The sequence below is a fragment of the Plecotus auritus genome (assembly GCF_963455305.1).
Source record: "Plecotus auritus genome assembly, chromosome: X".
Lineage (NCBI taxonomy): Eukaryota > Metazoa > Chordata > Mammalia > Chiroptera > Vespertilionidae > Plecotus > Plecotus auritus.
In genome coordinates, this window is record NC_137784.1 from 133,378,650 (window position 1) to 133,397,425 (window position 18,776).

The 18,776-nt window shown below is 42.5% G+C and overlaps 1 protein-coding gene across 1 annotated transcript in view; it reads right to left on the bottom strand.

Moving 5' to 3' along the window:
- Positions 1 to 18,776, bottom strand: part of F8 (coagulation factor VIII) — a 101,933-nt gene that overhangs the window by 18,240 nt on the left and 64,917 nt on the right. Inside the window, exons 18-24 of the mRNA XM_080653299.1 lie at positions 16,189 to 16,401; positions 14,877 to 15,105; positions 14,074 to 14,256; positions 11,889 to 12,005; positions 10,874 to 10,945; positions 9,417 to 9,502; positions 6,112 to 6,267 (exon numbers count right to left, since the gene is read on the bottom strand). Of these exons, the coding sequence (XP_080509425.1) occupies positions 6,112 to 6,267; positions 9,417 to 9,502; positions 10,874 to 10,945; positions 11,889 to 12,005; positions 14,074 to 14,256; positions 14,877 to 15,105; positions 16,189 to 16,401 (1,056 nt within the window). The remainder of the gene's footprint in view (positions 1 to 6,111; positions 6,268 to 9,416; positions 9,503 to 10,873; positions 10,946 to 11,888; positions 12,006 to 14,073; positions 14,257 to 14,876; positions 15,106 to 16,188; positions 16,402 to 18,776) is intronic.

Genomic DNA, 18,776 nt, shown 5'->3' on the forward strand with positions numbered 1-18,776 from the left:
TTAACTTGAAAACCAGAGGGAAAGATTTGCATCATTGAAACGTTCATTTAAAATAAGCATTCAAAATATTATCAACCTGAAAATGGCAGTGAATCATTGATCTTTAAAGGGTTTTGGGGGTTCCCTTTCCTCCCTTTATGGGGGGGGCTTCTGTGATGAGAAATATTGATTATGAAAAATATTTCGGTTTGGTCATGGTGGCTCAGTGGTTGAGCGTTGACCTATGAATCAGGGGGTCACGGTTTGATTCCCAGTCAGGGCACATGCCCAGGTTGTGGGCTCCACCCCCAATTGTGCAGGAGGCAGCCCATTCGCTCTCATCATTGGTGTTTCTCTCTCTCTTTCCCTCTCCCTTCCTCTCTGAAACCAATAAAAATATATTTAAAATATTTTATATGTGAATGGTACAAATATATAAAACATTTGAGAACCACTGCACTGGAGGAAGATTACTAAGACTGAAATTTATAAATTAGACAAGCTCTGGAACAGAAGGTTCTGGTTAATGCTAACTGCGCCTATACTGCCATTAGACTAGACCACCAGTCTGCAAACCTTTTCTGTAAAAGACCAGCCAAAATATTTTAATCTTTTCAGGCCACAAATGATCTCTGTAGCGTAGTTTTCTTTGTTTTTGCAACTTTAAATATGTAAAAACCATTCTTAACTCACAGCCCATACAAAAAGCAGGTTGTAGTCCAAATCCATGGGTTCTAGTTTACTCATCCTTTTGCTAGAACCTAGAACATAGTACAGTTGACCCTGGAACTGCACTGGCCCACTTATACTTGGATATTTTCAACTGACCCATGCAGTTCAAAGCCACAATGTTCAAGGGCCAACTGACCCATGCAGTTCAAAGCCACAATGTTCAAGGTAATTTGGAATCCACCTAAGTGGAGGGCCGTCCTAAATTATAAGCGAAAAGGGAACATTGTTCACTGCTGGTGGGAGTGCAGACTGGTGCAGCCACTATGGAGAACAGTATGGAGTTTCCTCAAAAAACTAAAAATGGAACTCCCATTTGACCCAGTGATCCCACTTCTGGGAATGTATCCTAAACACCTCAAAACACCAATCAGAAAGAATATACGCACCCCTATGTTCATAGCAAGGTTTGGAAATGGCCCAAGTGCCCATCAGTATATAAGTGGATAAGAAAGCTGTAGTACATTTACACAATGGAATACTATGCAGCATTAAAAAAGAAGGGTCTCTTACCCTTTGAGACAGCATGGAGGGACCTGGAGAGTATTATGCTAAGTGCAACAAGCCAGTCAGAGAAAGACAAGTATCACATGATCTCAGTCATATGTGGAATCTAATGAACAAAACTGATTGACCAAGAAAATAAGTCCTGAGACATGGAACAGATTGACATATCTCAGAAGGGTTGGGGGGGAGGGTGAGAAGAGAAAAACCAAAGAACTTATATACTTATATGCATAGCCTATGGGCACAGATAATAGTATGGTGAAGGCTGGGGTGGGGGAAATGGGGGTCATCTGTAATACTGTCAACAATAAAAATATATATTAAAAAACTATAAGCAGATTTTCAACTGCCTGTGCTATAGGTGCCCAAACCCCTGAGCTGTTCAAGGATCAACTGTAGTTAATAACTTAAAGGAATGACCCTTATGAGAGTGGTTAATAACTATTTTATCATTATCATTGAACACGAAAGATAAAAAATGAATGAACTAGTCCTTCAACTGCAGATTCTAGGAAACAAAAAATAAACTAAAAGAAAGTGAAAGACAATTCTAAAAGTTTTGAACAGAAATTAATGAATTACAAAACAATACTTTAAAATCTATGTTCAATTTTAAGACGCAGAGTTGATTCTTGGAATATCTGAAGGAATAGACAAACACCCGCTAAGTCTGATAAAGAAGGGAAAAGAGATCCCTAGCTGGTTTGGCTCAGTGGATAGAGCACTGGCCTGTGGACTGAAAGGTCCCGGGTTGGATTCAGGTCAAGGGCACGTGCCTGGGGGTTGCAGGCTAAATCCCCAGTAGGGAGCGTGCAGGAGGCAGCCAATCAATGATTCTCTCTCATCATTGATGTTTCTATCCCTTTCTCCCTCTCTCTTCCTCCCTAAAATCAATGAAAATATTTTTTTAAAAAAAAAAGAAGGGAAAAGAGTGTGTGTGTGCATGTGTGTAGATATATGACATGGGAAGGGAGACAGGACTCTAATGTACACATTTACAGAAATTAATTAACAAAATGAGGTGCCAGTGGTCAAGTATATACCACCTAATAAGGCACAAGTTGCTTTTCCATCTAACTTTCATTACACACGTGATTACTACATTAATTAAACTATTTTAGAGCAATAGTTTAATGTAAAAAAATGGAAGCTTTTCCACTTTATTTTCAAGTTTAATAAAACTCTCATGCCAAAACCTGATAATAGAGCCCCTGAAAAGGTAAACCAGTTTTATTTATTAGTAAGATAGAAAAGATCTAAATAGGATGGTAGCAAATTGGATCCAGATAAGTTTTTTTGTTTGTTTGTTATCCTCCTCCGAGGATATTTTCCATTTATTTTTATTTTATTTTTATTTTTTAAATATCCTATATAATAAAAGCCTAATATGCTAAGTGTCCAGTCATCCATTCAACCAATCAAAGCATAATATGCTAATGATATGCTGAGACCGCTCAACTGCTTGCTTGTGAGCTTGCTGTTGGGGTCTGGCTGATCAGGACTGAGCAAGATGGGCCGGACACGCCCTGGAGCCCTCCTGCGGTCCCTCCCTGGCTCCGATTGTGCACCGATGGGGTCCCTCAGCCTGGCCTGTGCTCTCTAGCAATCCAGGACCCCTTGGGGGATGTTGGAGAGCCGGTTTGGGCCCGATTCCACTCAACGCAGGAGCTGCCCCTTGGTGGTCAGTGAGCTCCCATGGGGGGGTGTGGGGGCGTGCTGCTCAGCCAGAAGCTGGCTCAAGGCTGGTGAGCGCAGCGGTGGTGGCAGGAGCTTCTCCTGCCTCCTTGGCAGCACTAAGGATGTCTGACTAGCCATCAGTCGGACATCCCCCGAGGGCTCCCAGACTGAGAGAGGGTGCAGGCCAGGCTGAGGGGACCCTCCCATGCCCCCAAGTGCACGAATTCGTGCACTGTGCCTCTAGTATATATACATAATTTTAGAATATTTAATTATTGAAGTACAAGTTTAGTCCACACAAAGTACAAAGTTTAGTTGCACAAAATGTTAAAATAGATTATTCAGAACTTCCTTTAAAAGTTTTAAACGTCTAAAATCAAGTCTAGGAACTTGAGTAAGGTAGCTAAATAAAAGCAATTTTTAATTTTTTCTTCTCATTCTATAAAAATATATTTTTATTGATTTCAGAGAGAAAGGGAGAGGGAGATAGAAACATCAACGATGAGAGAGAATCACTGATCTGCTGCCTCCCGCATGCCCCCCACTGGGGATCGAGCCCACAACCCTCACATGTGCCCTTGACCAGAATCAAACCTGGGACCCCTCAGTCTGCAGGCTGACGCTCTATCCACTGAGCCAAACCAGTAAGGGCTTCCATTGATTTTTAGAGAGAGTGGAAGGGAAGGGGCTGGAGTGCAGGGAACAGAATCAAACCCAGGACCCTTCAGTCTGCGGGCCAATGCTCTACCCAATGAGCCAAACCGGCCAGGGCCCCAGATAAGTTTAATTTTTTTTTTATATTTTATTGATATTTTACAGAGAGGAAGGGAGAAGGATAGAGAGCTAGAAACATCGATGAGAGAGAAACATCGATCGGCTGCCTCCTGCACACCCCCCACCAGGGATGTGCCCGCAACCAATGTACATGCCCTTGACCAGAATCGAACCCGGGACCCCCGAGTCCACAGGCCGACGCTCTATCCACTGAGCCAAACCAGTTTCGGCAACCCAGATAAGTTTTAAATGATTAATACACTATGACTGAGGGCAGTTTTCCCAGGAATGTAGTACAGGGCTGTGCTGGAGCTCACTAGTACTGGCTTGTGAGAGCCAATTGTGTTCATGGGTTCCAAGCTCTGCATTCAGTGACATTACACCAGCAGCTTGGAACCTGGTGAAAAGGGAGTATTTGCATCATAGAAATCAGCAAATGCTACAGAGAAGGCCTTTCCCCCATCAAACCTTCCTGCATTTTGCCCCAGAGCCAGTTGTTAAACATTTGCTAGCACACCACTGAATGTAAATACACACTGAGTGGCCAGATTATTATGATCTCTGAATGCATAAGCAAACAGTTGAGCGGTCTCAGCATATCATTAGCATATATATATATATATATATATATATATATATATATATATACACACACACACACACACTGAGTGGCCAGATTATTATGTGTTCAGAGATCATAATAATCTGGCCACTCGGTGTAATTTGACAATAGGAAAGAAAAAATGTGATCATAGCAAAAATGCTCAAAAAGCATTTGATGAAATTCTGCAGCCAGTCCAAGTAAAGTAAGAATAGAAGGAAACTTTTTAAATAGGACAAAAGGTATTTGTTTGAAACTAACCGTGAACATTATATAAAACAGTAAAATGTGGGCTCCATCCCCATTAAAGCCAGGAATAAGATAGGCTTATTTGTTTTATATTATCTATCTATCTGTATATGTGACTGTGTGTCGGTGTCTATGTATATTAATATGTTAATCATAGGAACATTTAGGATGATTGCTATTTCCTGTTTACCAGGTCTTGTCAGCATGTCATCAGTGTAATGGACCAGTATGGTGTTTTGCGGGGGGTGACAAGATGTTTGGAGTCCCTTGGTTTTATATTATGACAAAAAAACAAGAAAGCTGGCATTAACCTGAGGCATGAACAGTAAAGTTAATACCCTTGTTCCTACTTCATAAATGCAAATATATTCTAATTTTGCTTATCAATGGGAATAACCAAAAAACATTTTCCAGGTCAGTAGTTCCATATCAGGTGCCTGCTTCTGTCTTCATTTATTCCAGAAGAGATACCACATCTGGAATTTGCCATATTTTTGTCATCACCACCTGATACATTTGTGATGATCTGTCATTTTCCCATGATTCATCTGGGTTTCATAAGGGCTACAAGACTAGTTAGGAATGTAACATAATAGGTCATTTGCAAAGTGGTGGGGCCCTGGGCTATAGTAACAGCAGTGTCCACAAAGCAGAAGAGGCGTGAGAGACATTACAAAGAAAGAATTGGCTGGATTTGTGAATCAATTCATTAGAGGGCATAAAAATGAGGGAAGAGCAGATGATGCTGCTAAGGTTTTAAGCCTGTTTAAGGGTCTTGGGCTTGCCCCTAGAGAATTCATCATTTCCCACGTTTCATCCATTCCTTTGTGTGGAAGATGCAAATCTTCACCTGCATTGGTGCTTTTGCCCCATTTCATCTACTGCCTGCTGGACATTTAACCTGATTGCCCTACTATCACCTCAAACTTAGATTATCCATAAGCAAACTCACAATCTTATCAGTCCACCCAGTCCTGAGTCACATGTTTCTGTCAACAGAGCATCTCTTCATTTCTATTATCTATGAGATCCTTGATACTACCACATTTTTTGTCCATCTATATATATAAAAGCCTAGGTGACTGTTATGACCGGTTGACCGGTCACTATGATGCACACTGACCACTTGGGGGCAGATGCTCAATGCAGGAGCTGCCCCGGTGGTCAATGTGCTCTCACAGCAGGAGCGCCTCTCAGCGAGCTTACTGAGTGGTGGTGGCAGGCTCAGCAGGGTCGGGATGAGTGGGAGCCATGAGGCAACTGGCCCAGGCTCGGGGCTCCTCCCCGGCCACCTGCCACTTCGCACACTACTACATCCCTCGGCCAGGCCTGTGGGGATCGGTCTGAAACTGGCAATCCGACATCCCCCGTGGGGTCCTGGATTGCAAGAGGGTGCAGGCCAAGCTGAGGGACCCCACCGGTGCACGAATCCATGCACCAGGCCTCTAGTATATCCATAATCACACCTACTACACACACATGGAAAACTCTGGGAGTTAAGTCTGTAGATGCTAGGAGCATTTGTCCTATATCTGAAATCTGTCAAAAGCTCTTTAAAAGATTCATGCATTCTCTGGAAAGGACTAATTACATACCATTAAGGTCCCAGTGGAATTCCCTCGATAGCTCTGCCACTTCAGCCCATCGATACTATACATGATGATAAACTGAGAGATGTAGAGGCTGGAGAACTTGTGACGGGCACCCTGGGTCATGATGCTGTGAATAATCATTGGTGCCAACAGATCCACCTGCCAATTAAAACAAAACTTTATTTTAAATGTATGGACCACCTTCTGAAATTAAGTATTGGCTTAAGGAGAATCTACATTGACACAGATATGCCCAGTATTACCTTGGATGTGCAGGTGAAGCAGATACCAATGTTGAAATGTGGGTGTGTGTGAAGCCATGGGGTATATGATAGAATGAGTAGGAAAGGAGCTTATTTGTAAAAATATATATATTTTTTTATTTCAGAGAGGAAGGGAGAGGGAGAGAGATAGAAACATCAATGATGAGAGAGAACCATTGATTGGCTGCCTCCTGCATGCCCCCTACTGGGGATGGAGCCCACAATCCCGGGCATGTACCCTGACCAGAATCAAACCATGATCTCCTTGTTCATAGATCAATGCTCAACCAATGAGCCAGGCCAACCAGGCAAAAGGTGCTTATTGAGTTTCTAGCCTACTTCCTGTAAAACCAGACACTTGGAAAGAATTGAAGCGTTTCCTCTACTCACATCCTTTGTGCTGTACACATGAACCCACATAACCTAGTGCTTTGCCCATACCTCAGCCTAGCCAAAGTCAATTTCCTCCTCTCTCTCCAGCCCAGCCCCCAGCCTAACATTTCTATCTGTGATAAAATGCTTCTCCTCCTTCAAGTGTTAGTTCAGAAACTACTTCTGGTTAGACTTTCCTACTACCCCAGACAAATGTAGTGCTGCTGCTTCTATGCTTCCACTCCATCTATACTAATAAAAGGGTGATATGCTAATTAGACCGGGAGACCTTCTGGACGTCCTTCCCAACAAAGCTATGGTGGCAGGGCCAAGGCAGAGGTGGTTAGGTGCAATCAGGCTGGCAGGGGAGGGCAGTTGGAGGTGAGCAGGCAAGCAGGGGGGGGCAGTTGGGGGTGAGCAGGCTGGTGGTGGGGGACATTTGGGGGCAATCAGGCCGGCAGGCAGAGTGGTTAGGGGTGATCAGGCAGGCAGGCAGGTGAACAATTAGGAGTCAGCGGTCCCAGATTGTGAAAGGGATGTCCTAGATTGGAGAGGGTGCAGGCCGGGCTGAGGGATAGACAGCCTTGCCCCCCCGCCCCCCCCCCCGTGCACGAATTTCATGCACCGGGCCACTAGTTTTGTATAATAACTTCATTATAACAAATTATTGCACCATGTTATAAAGGTTTCTTTGCTTATCTGCCTTCTTTGTTAGATTGAAATCCTTAAGGCAATGAACCTATTTGAGTGGCCCAACCTTTCAGTGTCTCAGCTTCTTCATCTGTAAAGTGGAGATAATAATGGTGTTTATCTCAAAGGTTTACCAGAAGGATTCAAGAGTTGACACGTGTGGCCAGCGTGGCTGAATGGTTGAGCATTGACCTATGAACCAGGAGGTTATGATTTGATTCCCTGTCAGGGCACATGCCCAGGTTAGGGCTCGATCCCCAGTAAGGGGGTGTGTAGGAGGCAGCCGATCAATGATTCTCTCATCATTGATGTTTCTCTCTCTCTCTCCCTCTCTGAAATCAATAAATAAAATATATTTTTAAAAAGCTTAGTGATCAAGTCAATAAATTCTGTGAAACTGGGAAGACTAGGAAATGCTTTGGGATACGGAATCTTGGCAAGCTGGAACAATGGGTCAAGTCTAAGAAGCGGGATCCTTACAGGGTATATTCCTCAGGGTTCTTTGGCATAGAAAACCCTCTACTAGTCTCATCAGACTGTATCCAGTGAGGGAGATATAATTCCCCAAGTGGAAAAAAGGGTGCTATTACAAAACAATAAATACACAGAACAGATGCAAAGCAGCCAAACAGATTAAAATGTCCACTACACAGGGATATATATAAGGTTGAATGAAAGTGGTAACTACAGGAATACAAGGTGAGAACATGTGGTTTGGCAGCCTCACAAACAAACAAAAATACTTGGGGATTAGTGCACAGTCCTCTCAAATCGAGTCATAATTGGCAGCGCCTACAAAACAAATAAAAAAGATGAACTAATGTGGCAATAACAGATGTGCTCTTTGCGCCTGCTTGCTGGTAAGCTCGTTTATTTTTTCCTGATTCCTATTCAGTAGTTTTAACCTCAGGAAAAAGAGAAGAACAGATGCCATCTCACAAAGAAAAAAAAAGGTAGGGGAATGTCCTCAGCTAACTAAGAAGAGAAAGAAGAAAGCTGGTACATTATGAGAAGTGGATGGAGCTGTGGGAAGCAGGTGGTAAAACATGTGTACCTTAGTCCCTCTCCAGGGTGTAAGTACCAGAAGTGGGAGGCATGTTAGGTCGAGAGCAAAGCCGGAAGCAGAAGTTTCCTCCCTTTTCCTGTTTGGGCTCTAGAAGGAACCTATCCTCGTGGTTAGGCAGAGAGGTTGAGTTGGCACTCCCAAGCTGCGCTCAGCTCTCCTGTGGCATGGAAGGGACACAGAAGTTCCCGTATGTATGCCCTTGAAGGGGGTCATAGTCCTGATTGATCACATGTTGACATGATACTATTTTTGTATATGTTGTACTAAATAAAATGCTATTAACATGAACTTCACATATCTCTTTTATAAGATAGCTACTAGGAAGTGTAAAATGACACATGTGGTTTGCACTTGTGGTTCACATTATATTTCTATTGGACAGTGCTGCTCTAGAGGAAATGGGGAAGTGAGAAGAGCTGAAAGACTGAGTCATTTCAAAAGAAACTGAGTTAACCGAAAGGCACTGTTTCAGTTCCTGGCTCCAAGTTAGTTTACAAGATTGGACTAACTTCAGTAGGTGCTGCCTACCACCCAGCGGTATAGAATTTGTGAAGAAGATGGATTCAGTTCTCTCAAATAAAGAAGCCAACTTTCCTTGGCTTGTGTGATGGGAGAATGAGCCATTTGTTTCTGTGTTAAAATAAAGAGATTGGAGGACCACAGGCCACCTGGGCAGTTGGAGGCATCTAATCACAGAATACACGATCTTGGGAGGTGGTGAGTTCAATGATGTGGAAAGTATTCCGATGTGCTAATCCCAGGAGAAAGATGAAAAACCATAAATAGAACACCTCAGCATGCTCCATTCTATTCCCCAGTTCTCCCCTCATCTGTTACCTGGAGTTCGATGAGAATGTATAAAAGAGATGTGCAGTGCTGTGAGCTTGCAAGAGGGAATGTGTGATGCATTTTCTAACCTTGATCCAGGAAAAGGGATCCTTGGTGCTCCAGGCATTGATTGATCCAGAATAATGAAGTCTGGCCAGCTTTGGGGCCCACTGTCCTTTGCCCAAGAAAAGGGAGAGAGATTAGGTTCAGCTGGGTTGGTTCTAGGCACATAGGAATAAAATTACTTTCTCTTTTTTTGAAAATATATTTTTATTGATATCAGAGAGGAAGGGAGAGGGAGAGAGGAGACAGAAACTTCAATGATGAGAGAGAATCATTGATCGGCTGCCTCCTGCACGCCTCCCACCGGGGATCGAGCCCGGGCATGTGCCCTGACCCTGGTTCATAGGTCGACACTCAACCACTGAGCCACGCCGGCCAGGCAAAATTACTCTCTTGAGAAATGTCAAGCCTAGCTGTGAAGATGATAAAGGCACAAAGTAAGTAGTATCGATTACTACCTATGTGTTTTGCTTACCCTTATTGTCCTTTTTATTTTCTAAAATGTGATAATTTTGTTGACCGTTAGTCCCTCTAATTAGCTGACACTGGGATGGTACCAGCACTACCAAATATTATTATTTCTTTATTACACAATGTATGTTCGTTGTGGAAAAATTAGAAAATGAAAAGTAAAAGTAAAACATAACTAAATAGAAAAGCGAAATAAGCCAGTTAGAGAAAGACAAGTATCACGTGATCTCACTTATATGTGGAATCTAATGAACAAAATAAACTGATGAACAAAACAGGTCCAGAGACATGGAAGCCTGGGACAGAATGAGGAATCCCAGGGGGGAGGGGGCGGGTGGGTGGTAAGAGATTAACCAAAGAACTTACATGCATATATGCATAACCCATGGACACAGATATTAGTGTGGGGAAGGCTTGGGGTGGGGTGGGACCAGGTAGAGGGGGGCAATGGGGGGACATCTGTAATACTCTCAACAATAAAGATAAATAGAATAAAAGTGCAGCTTCCTGTTACAGTATAGAGAATGGACTCAAGGGGAATAATATCAAAGGCAGGCAGGACATTTAAGGAGGCAGTGGCATTAGCCAGGTGAGAAGTGATGGTGGCCTGAATTAGGATGGTCACAGTGGGAAATGAAGAGGAAATACATTTGAGAGGCACCTATGGAGTAAAATTAATAGAAGATTGAGATGGATTGGTTATCTGAATTTATCCAACAAAAGTAAAAAAGATAGCTCAGTGGGTGGGGCTCAGTGGTTGAACTCAACCTATGAACCAGGAGGTAATGGTTTGATTCCCAATTCCCGATTCCCAGTCAGGGCACATGCCCAGGTGGCGTGCTTGATTGTCAGTAGGGGGCGTGCAGGAGGCAGCTGATCAATGAGTCTCTCTCCTCATTGATGTTTTTATCTCTCCATCTCCCTTCCTCTCTGAAATCAGTAAGAATATATTTAAAGAGGAGTAAAAACTATATATACTCATTCCAGTTCTTAGAGAGAAAATAATATTTACCATATTGTCCTGAAGCTGTAATCTGAAAATCTCTGATGCGCCCGGAAGCCATTCCCAGTGGATTCTGACACTCTGAAATCAAATGAGGGAAACACAGTAGCTAGAAGTGCAGAAAATCGAGCTTCACAAATGCAAGTCAACAAAAATGGGAGCATACCAACAAATGCTCATACTTTGTTTACTATGTGCCAATGATTGTATGAAACATTTTATTGTATAATCTCATTTAATTCACCCCAACAGGTAGGTGCTAGAACTATTCACATTTTTCAGCTGAGGAAACTAGGGTCTATACCAGCCGTGGGCAAACTACGGCCCGCGGGCCGGATCCGGCTGTTCTATCCGGTTCTCTTGCTCTCCCCGCCGCTCCTTTACTTTGAATTTATATTAGTTCACACAAACACTCCATCCATGCTTTTGTTCCGGCCCTCCGGTCCAGTTTAAGAACCCATTGTGGCCCTCGAGTCAAAAAGTTTGCCCACCCCTGGTCTATACATTAGGTAGACCAGTGGCTTTCTTACTTGTTTAAGGTTAAATATCAAGCTCTTCCAAGCAATATTTGGAGTTCTCTTTAGTAATCAAACCAAAATTAAGTTTCAAAATTTGCTCTTGGAGATCTTGGAGCTTCACAAAGTTGTGAAAATGAAGAGATAGTTTTTTTTTATCATTAGTTTGTTCAATATGAGGGGATCAAAAGTAGGTTCACAGAAGTTCATATGGAAAATAATACAATAATTAATAAATCATACTACAAAAATAAACTCTGTATTTCACATACTCACAACTGTAAACCTACTGTTGCCCCACTCTGTATTTAGAGCTTCAAGTTCACAGTGTTCAAAGCTTCAAGCATAACCGCCTTCCTCTGAAGACTCATAATTTCTACCAGCAATATTTATTTCAGATTCCCTAATGACTGTGAGCTTGTATTTATTAATTGACAAAGGCAACCTCTCTAGGAAGGAGAAAAGGTGGGTTGAGTAGGCAGCTAGCCTCTGCCCATATCACTACTCACTCTTGTTGTACACCAGGAAAAGAGTGCTCATCCCAGCTTGTAGGTGTTCGCCAATAAGGCATTCTACCCGCCAAATTCCAACTTTGGATGGTAGCATTTCCACTGTCTCAAAAACCCCTTATAAAAAACAAAAGGAACAAAAACATTTCTTTTCACTAAAAAATGAGCATGAGATACATTGGCTTATGCAGAATATCAACAGAGATCTACCGAAGTCAATCCCACCACCGATGGATCCTGAAACCCAAAGTGCTTGCTATCGGACCCCTATTTGGGGGCACTGGAGATTGAGTTCTTTTTTTAAAAAAAATATTTATTTATTTATGAGAGAGAGAGAGAGAGAGAGAGAGAGAGAGAGAGAGAGAGAGAGAGAGAGAGAGACTGACTTGTTGTTCCACTTATTTATACATTCATTTGTTGATCCTTTTTAAAAAATATATATTTTATTGATTTTTTACAGAGAGGAAGGGAGAGGGATAGAGAGTTAGAAACATCAATGAGAGAGAAACATCAATCAGCTGCCTCCTGCACACCCCCTACTGGGGATGTGACCGCAACCAAGGTGCATGCCCTTGACCGGAATCGAACCTGGGACCCTTGAGTCCGCAAGCCAACGCTCTATCCACTGAGCCAAACCGGTTAGGGCCATTGGTTGATTCTTATATGTGCCCTGACCAGGGATTGAAGCCCAAAACCTTGGCGTAACAGGACGATGCTCTAACCAACTGAGCTAGCTGGCCAGGCCTGGAGATTGAGTTCTGACAGCCTCCCACCCTGGCAAATGGGAGAGAGGGCAACAGAATGCTTTGATGGCAGAGACAGGTGGAAGCTACTGCATAGGCCTGTCCTCAGGGTTTTTCAGAGCCACAGGTGTGTTTCTCATTGACCAGATGTGGGCCCCCTGGGAGAGAAAAGCCAGGGAGGTCCTCCCAGATGTAACCCACTGGAGCTGTCTTGAGGGCTAAAGTAACTCCATCAGCAGAGAGCTGGAAGTGCATGCTGAGGGCCTGAGGAATGAGTGAGCAATCACTTGGGGTAAAGGTGGAACCAACCAACCAGGTCAAGGGGATTCCATGAAAGAGGGTCCCCAAAAGAGCCCCCTGAAAGTCCCCTGCAAGAAGAGTCAGTTTTAAATATCTTCCAGGTAGCCCAGCTGGTGTGGCTCAGTGGTTGAGCGTCGACCTATGAACCAGGAGGTCAGGGTTCGATTCCCAGTCAGGGCACATACCGGGTTGGGGGCTCGATCCTCAGTGTGGGACATGCAGGAGGCAGCTGATCGATGTTTCTCTCTCATCGTTGATGTTTCCCTCTCTCTCTGGCAGTCGGACATCCTTAGTGCTGCCACAGAGGCGGGAGAGGCTTCTGCTACGGCTGCTGCACTAGCCAGCTGTGAGCCTGGCTTCTGGCTAAGCGGTGCTCTCCCTGTGGGAGCACACTGACCACCAGGGGGCAGCTCCTGCGTTGAGGGTCTGCCCCCTGGTGGTCAGTGCACATCATAGCGACCAGTAGTTCTGCTGTTTGGTCGATTTGCATATTAGCCTTTTATTATAAAGGGACAGTGGAGAACTAAAATGCAGTTGTGTTTTGATCAACACTGTCAGTGGTACTTAACATATTGGTAACAGACATAAACAAGTCACTTCTTGGATAACTACTGGTGCCATGTAGGATTTAAGATGGAAAAAAATCCCTTCTTTTTCTAGGAAAGTGTTACACCATGAATTATCCATTTATTCTGTTCTATTTCCTTTATAGCACATTATCTGTACCTGAAATGATGATATTCACTTATTAATTTATTTATTATCTTTCTGTAGGGTAAAGTTACTTGAAAAAGTAAGTTACCCACGAACAGGAAGCTTGCCTGCTTTTTTTCACGGACCATATCCCCAGTGCCTAGACCAGAGGTCGGCAAACTGCGGCTCGCGAGCCACATGCGGCTCTTTGGCCCCTTGAGTGTGGCTCTTCCACAAAATACCACGGCCTGGGCGAGTCTATGTTGAAGAAGTGGCGTTAGAAGAATTTTAAGTTTAAAAAATTTGGCTCTCAAAAGAAATTTCAATCGTTGTACTGTTGATATTTGGCTCTGTTGACCAATGAGTTTGCTGACCACTGGCCTAGACCATTTCAAGCAAATACACAATAAGTCCAGTAGGTAAAAGAAAGAGCGCAAACCAGCCCATACCTGGATAGAGGTTGTAGACTGCCATTTTGTACTCCTCTTTTTTCCGTACAGTGAAGACGTGTCCACTGAAATGAATAGAATGGATGTTTTCATTGCTGCCCATGCTGAGCAGATACCATCGGATCCTTTGATCCTGAGCCATTACTAAGCCAGGTAGAGTATCCATCACATAGCCATTGATCGCTGGAGAAGGAGAACAGAGAAGGCTGTTAAAATCTATTTTTAAAAAATGATGTTTTAGCCCTAACCGGTTTGGCTCAGTGGATAGAGCCTCGGCCTGTGGACTGAAAGGTCCCGGGTTCGGTTCCGGTCAAGGGCATGTACCTTGGTTGCGGACACATACCCAGTGGGGGGGGGTGTGCAGGAGGCAGCTGATCGATGTTTCTCTCTCATCGATGTTTCTAACTCTCTATCCCTCTCCCTTCCTCTCTGTAAAAAATCAATAAAATATATTTTTAAAAAATGATGTTTTATTGATTGCAGAGAGGAAGGGAGAGGGAGAGAGAGAGAGAGAGAGAAGCAGCAATGATGAGAGAGAATCATTGATGGGGCTGCCTCCTGCACGCCGGGAATCGAACCGTGACCTCCTGGTTCATAGGATGACACTCAACCGCTGAGCCACACTGGCCAGGCTAGAAGTTTCTTTTCCTCCACCCCAGTCCAAAATACTGATTCTTTGAAGATTCCACTCCCATACACACACTCTCAAGTCATACAGTGTCCAAGCCTCGGGCTCGAGGCTCCTTTGTCATAGTGCACACTGCTTTTCACAGTGAGTGCTATTTGGGCGTGGGCTATATTACCATGGAAGCGATACTTTTCTTTAAAAGCAGGGTCCTCCATCCGGATATCGCAGGGAGCCTTGCAGTTCCTTTCCATGTTTTCAGTGAAGTACCAGCTCTTGGTCTCATCAAAAATAGTGAAAAACAGAGCAAATTCCTTCACTGTCACTTGTCTCCCGTGAGCAGGGTTCAGAGTGTTGGCGCGGCAGATCAGAAGGGGTCCAATCAAACCCGAATGCATATCTTTCTCCTGAGAGGGAAGACACCAATCCTGTTAGTATAAGCTCCCCCACCTCTAAAGCAGCGTAGGTTTCTCATCAACTTTTATGCCACTCCAACCTACTCCCCATCTTCCCACAGTATGATTCATCCTCCTCAGTAGATTTCAGAATGGTATTTCTAAAACACAAATATGATGCTATCTCCCTCTATTTTTTTATTAAAAATTTTAATATGCCTTTATTGATTTTAGAGAGAGGAAGGGAGAGGGAGAGGGAGAGGGAGAGAGATAGAAACACCAATGATGAGAGAGAATCATTGATCGGCTGCCTGCTGCCTGCCCCACACTGGGGATCGAGCCCGCAACCAGGCATGTACCCTGACCGAGAATCGAACCAGTGACCTCCTGGTTCATGGGTCGACGCTTAACCATTGAGTCACACTGGCCGGGCTACCTCCCCCTATTTAAAACTTCCCATTATGCTTAGGATAAATACCCAGATTCTTAGCAGATATTGCAAAGACCATTTCTTTTATTTTTTTTTTCAACATTTTTTATTTAACCATTTTAGAGAGAGAAACATCAGTTTGTTGTTCCACTTATGTATGCATTCACTGGCTGCTTCTTGGATGTGCCCTGACCAGGATGGAACCCACATCCTTGGCACATTAGGACGATGTTCTAACCAACTGAGCTACCCGGCCAGGGCACAGCCCCTTCTGTTGAAAAGCCTGTCCTTTCCTATTGAATTAACTTGGTCCCTTTATAGAAAATTGATTCCATATGTGTGGGTCTATATCTGGACTCTTTTATATTCTCCTGATTTATAAGACCATTTCTTTTTTTTAAATATATTTTATTGATTTTTTTACAGAGAGGAAGGGAGAGGGATAGAGAGTTAGAATCATCGATGAGAGAGAAACATCGATCAGCTGCCTCCTGCACACCTCCCACTGGGGCCGTGCCCGCAACCAAGGTACATGCCCTTGACCGGAATCGAACCTGGGACCTTTCAGTCCGCAGGCTGACGCTCTATCCACTGAGCCAAACCGGTTTCGGCAAGACCATTTCTTTTAAACCAGAAAGTGGCCGGCACAATGTAGACCTGCTTACCAGATCAACATCAGAAAAATAAGCCCAGGCTTTGCAGTCAAACTCATCGTCAGTGGGCGCCATCTGATGTTGCACTTTCCAAAAGTAGATTCTGGTTTCATTGGGCTCCACGAACTTTTTTCTAGGTTCTGTTCCTTGCCTCTGATCTTCCTCATACGAAATAAGGCTGGAGTAGAAGGAGTACGGACGAGTGGCCTGGTTTCTGAAAGTTACCTGCAGAGCAAAAAAGAAAAAGAAAAAGAAAAAGAAAAAGAATGCAAGTATTTCAGCGTTTACATCCCTAATCGTAATGCCTGTTTTGGCTCTGTCCAAGTTTTAATACCCAGAGAAAGTGGTACATAGGATGGATATTGTAAGAAGCCAAACCTAAAGATCTATAGAGGAAACGCTGAGGAATTTTTTTTTTAAAATATATTTTATTGATACTTTACAGAGAGGAAGGGAGAGGGGATAGAGAGCTAGAAACATCGATGAGAGAGAAACATCGACCAGCTGCCTCTTGCACACCCCCCACTGGGGATGTGCCCGCAGCCAAGGTACATGCCCTCGACCGGAATCGAACCCGGGACCCTTCAGTCCGCAGGCCGACGCTCCATCCACTGAGCCAAACCGGTTAGCCGCTGAGGAATTTTTGAATTAACAATGTTTTAAGGCATAGACTCAAAGGAGGAAATTCCTAAATACTAAAAGCAATTCCAAAGTAAAAGGGAAAATACCGCCACAGGGGGTTTAAGAGACAATAATCTCAGGACTTGGTACTTAAGGTTCTTCATGACAAATTTCAGGATGAATGCACATAATCTTTTTAAAAGCCTCGTTTTCAGATTTGAAAAAAATGATACATGTTTCATAGGACATATGAAAAGTAAAATAAAAATCAAGGCACCATCCCATAATTTTGTATCCTTCTATATCCTTAATGCAAACCATCAATTGGGACAATGATTGACGATTTTTGGGGAAAAAAAATAAAACTAATTTGACCTTTGGCTCCCACAATGCACCAAAATAACTTTGTCTATAGAAATTATTGATGGATTAAAAAGTTAATTTTTAAGAAATTAAATTGTAAAAGGAAGTTCAAGAAAGTATAGGTGATTTTAAGAAAAAGTCTCGCCCTGCCCGGTGTGGCTCAGTGGATGGAGCATCGGCCTGTGGACTGAGGGGTCCCGGGTTCGATCCCGGTCAAGGGCATGTACCTTGGTTGCGGGCACATCCCCTGTGGGGGGTGTGCAGGAGGCAGCTGATCGATGTTTCTCTCTCATCGATGTTTCTAGCTCTCTATCCCTCTCCCTTCCTCTCTGTAAAAAAGCAATAAAATATATTTAAAAAAAAAAGAAAGAAAAGAAAAAGTCTCTGTATGGGGAATGATTTTTATAAACATGAAAGCTATGAAAGTGGCATAAAAAAAGATTATAGGTTACTTCCTGTTTTTAATGTAAAAACCACTATATATAAAATTAAGAGACAACAAACTTGGAAAAATACTATTTACTAAAATGATCAATGATCATTAGTAAGTCAATGATCTATAATATATGAGGTAATATAAATTAATAAGAAAAGCACTCCTCCAAAATTGTCAAATGTGCAAAGAACATTAACAGATCATTCATTACAGAAAGTCTTAAACTGTTCACATACATTTCACTTTTAGAATTTTATCCTAGGAAAAGTTGTGATTGTAGCATTATTTAAATAGTGAAAAAAACCTATTACAGGGTTATTCAAAGTGCATGGATAAGTAAATCATAAATTCATGTAATAGACTATTATGCTATCACTTTAAAAAGATACTTAGGAAGTATTTTTTTATTTATTTTATTTATTTTTTTATTGTTTAAACTATTACAAATAGTAGTACATACACTGAGTGGCCCGATTATTGTGATCTCTGAATGCATAATAATCGGGCCACTCAGTGTGTGTGTGTATGTGTGTGTGTGTGTAAATATATATACATATATATATATATATATATATATATATATATATACATACACACATACATATATATATATGTATATGTGTATATATATATGTATATGTGTGTGTGTGTATATATAGATAGATATATATATATATATTAGAGGCCCTGTGCATCAATTCGTGCATGGGTGGGATCTGGCCAGCCTGGCCAGGGGGAGGGGACATGGGTGGTTGTCCGGCCTGCCTGCTGGTTGAACTCCTGGTCGAGGGGACAATTTGCATATTAGCCTTTTATTATATAGGATATACACTGAGGCGCCAGATTATTATGTGTTCAGAGATCATAATAATCTGGCCACTCAGTGTATGTCTCCTTTTTTTTCCCCCATTGAACTTAGGAAGTATTTTTAAATGACATTAGAAATGTTTATGATGTAAATTTAATCAAAATAGAAGTAGAATTATACATTATGTAATTTTGAATACATAAATAGAAGAATACATAGGAAAAAGATAAGAACATACATCAAAATGATATTTACGAGATTATTTTTCAACTTCTTTATTTTCTATATTTTAAATTTTTCAAAGATGATAATACATTATTTTTATACTCAGAGACAAAAAATACACAGGATTCATTTCCTTGTGATTCCATT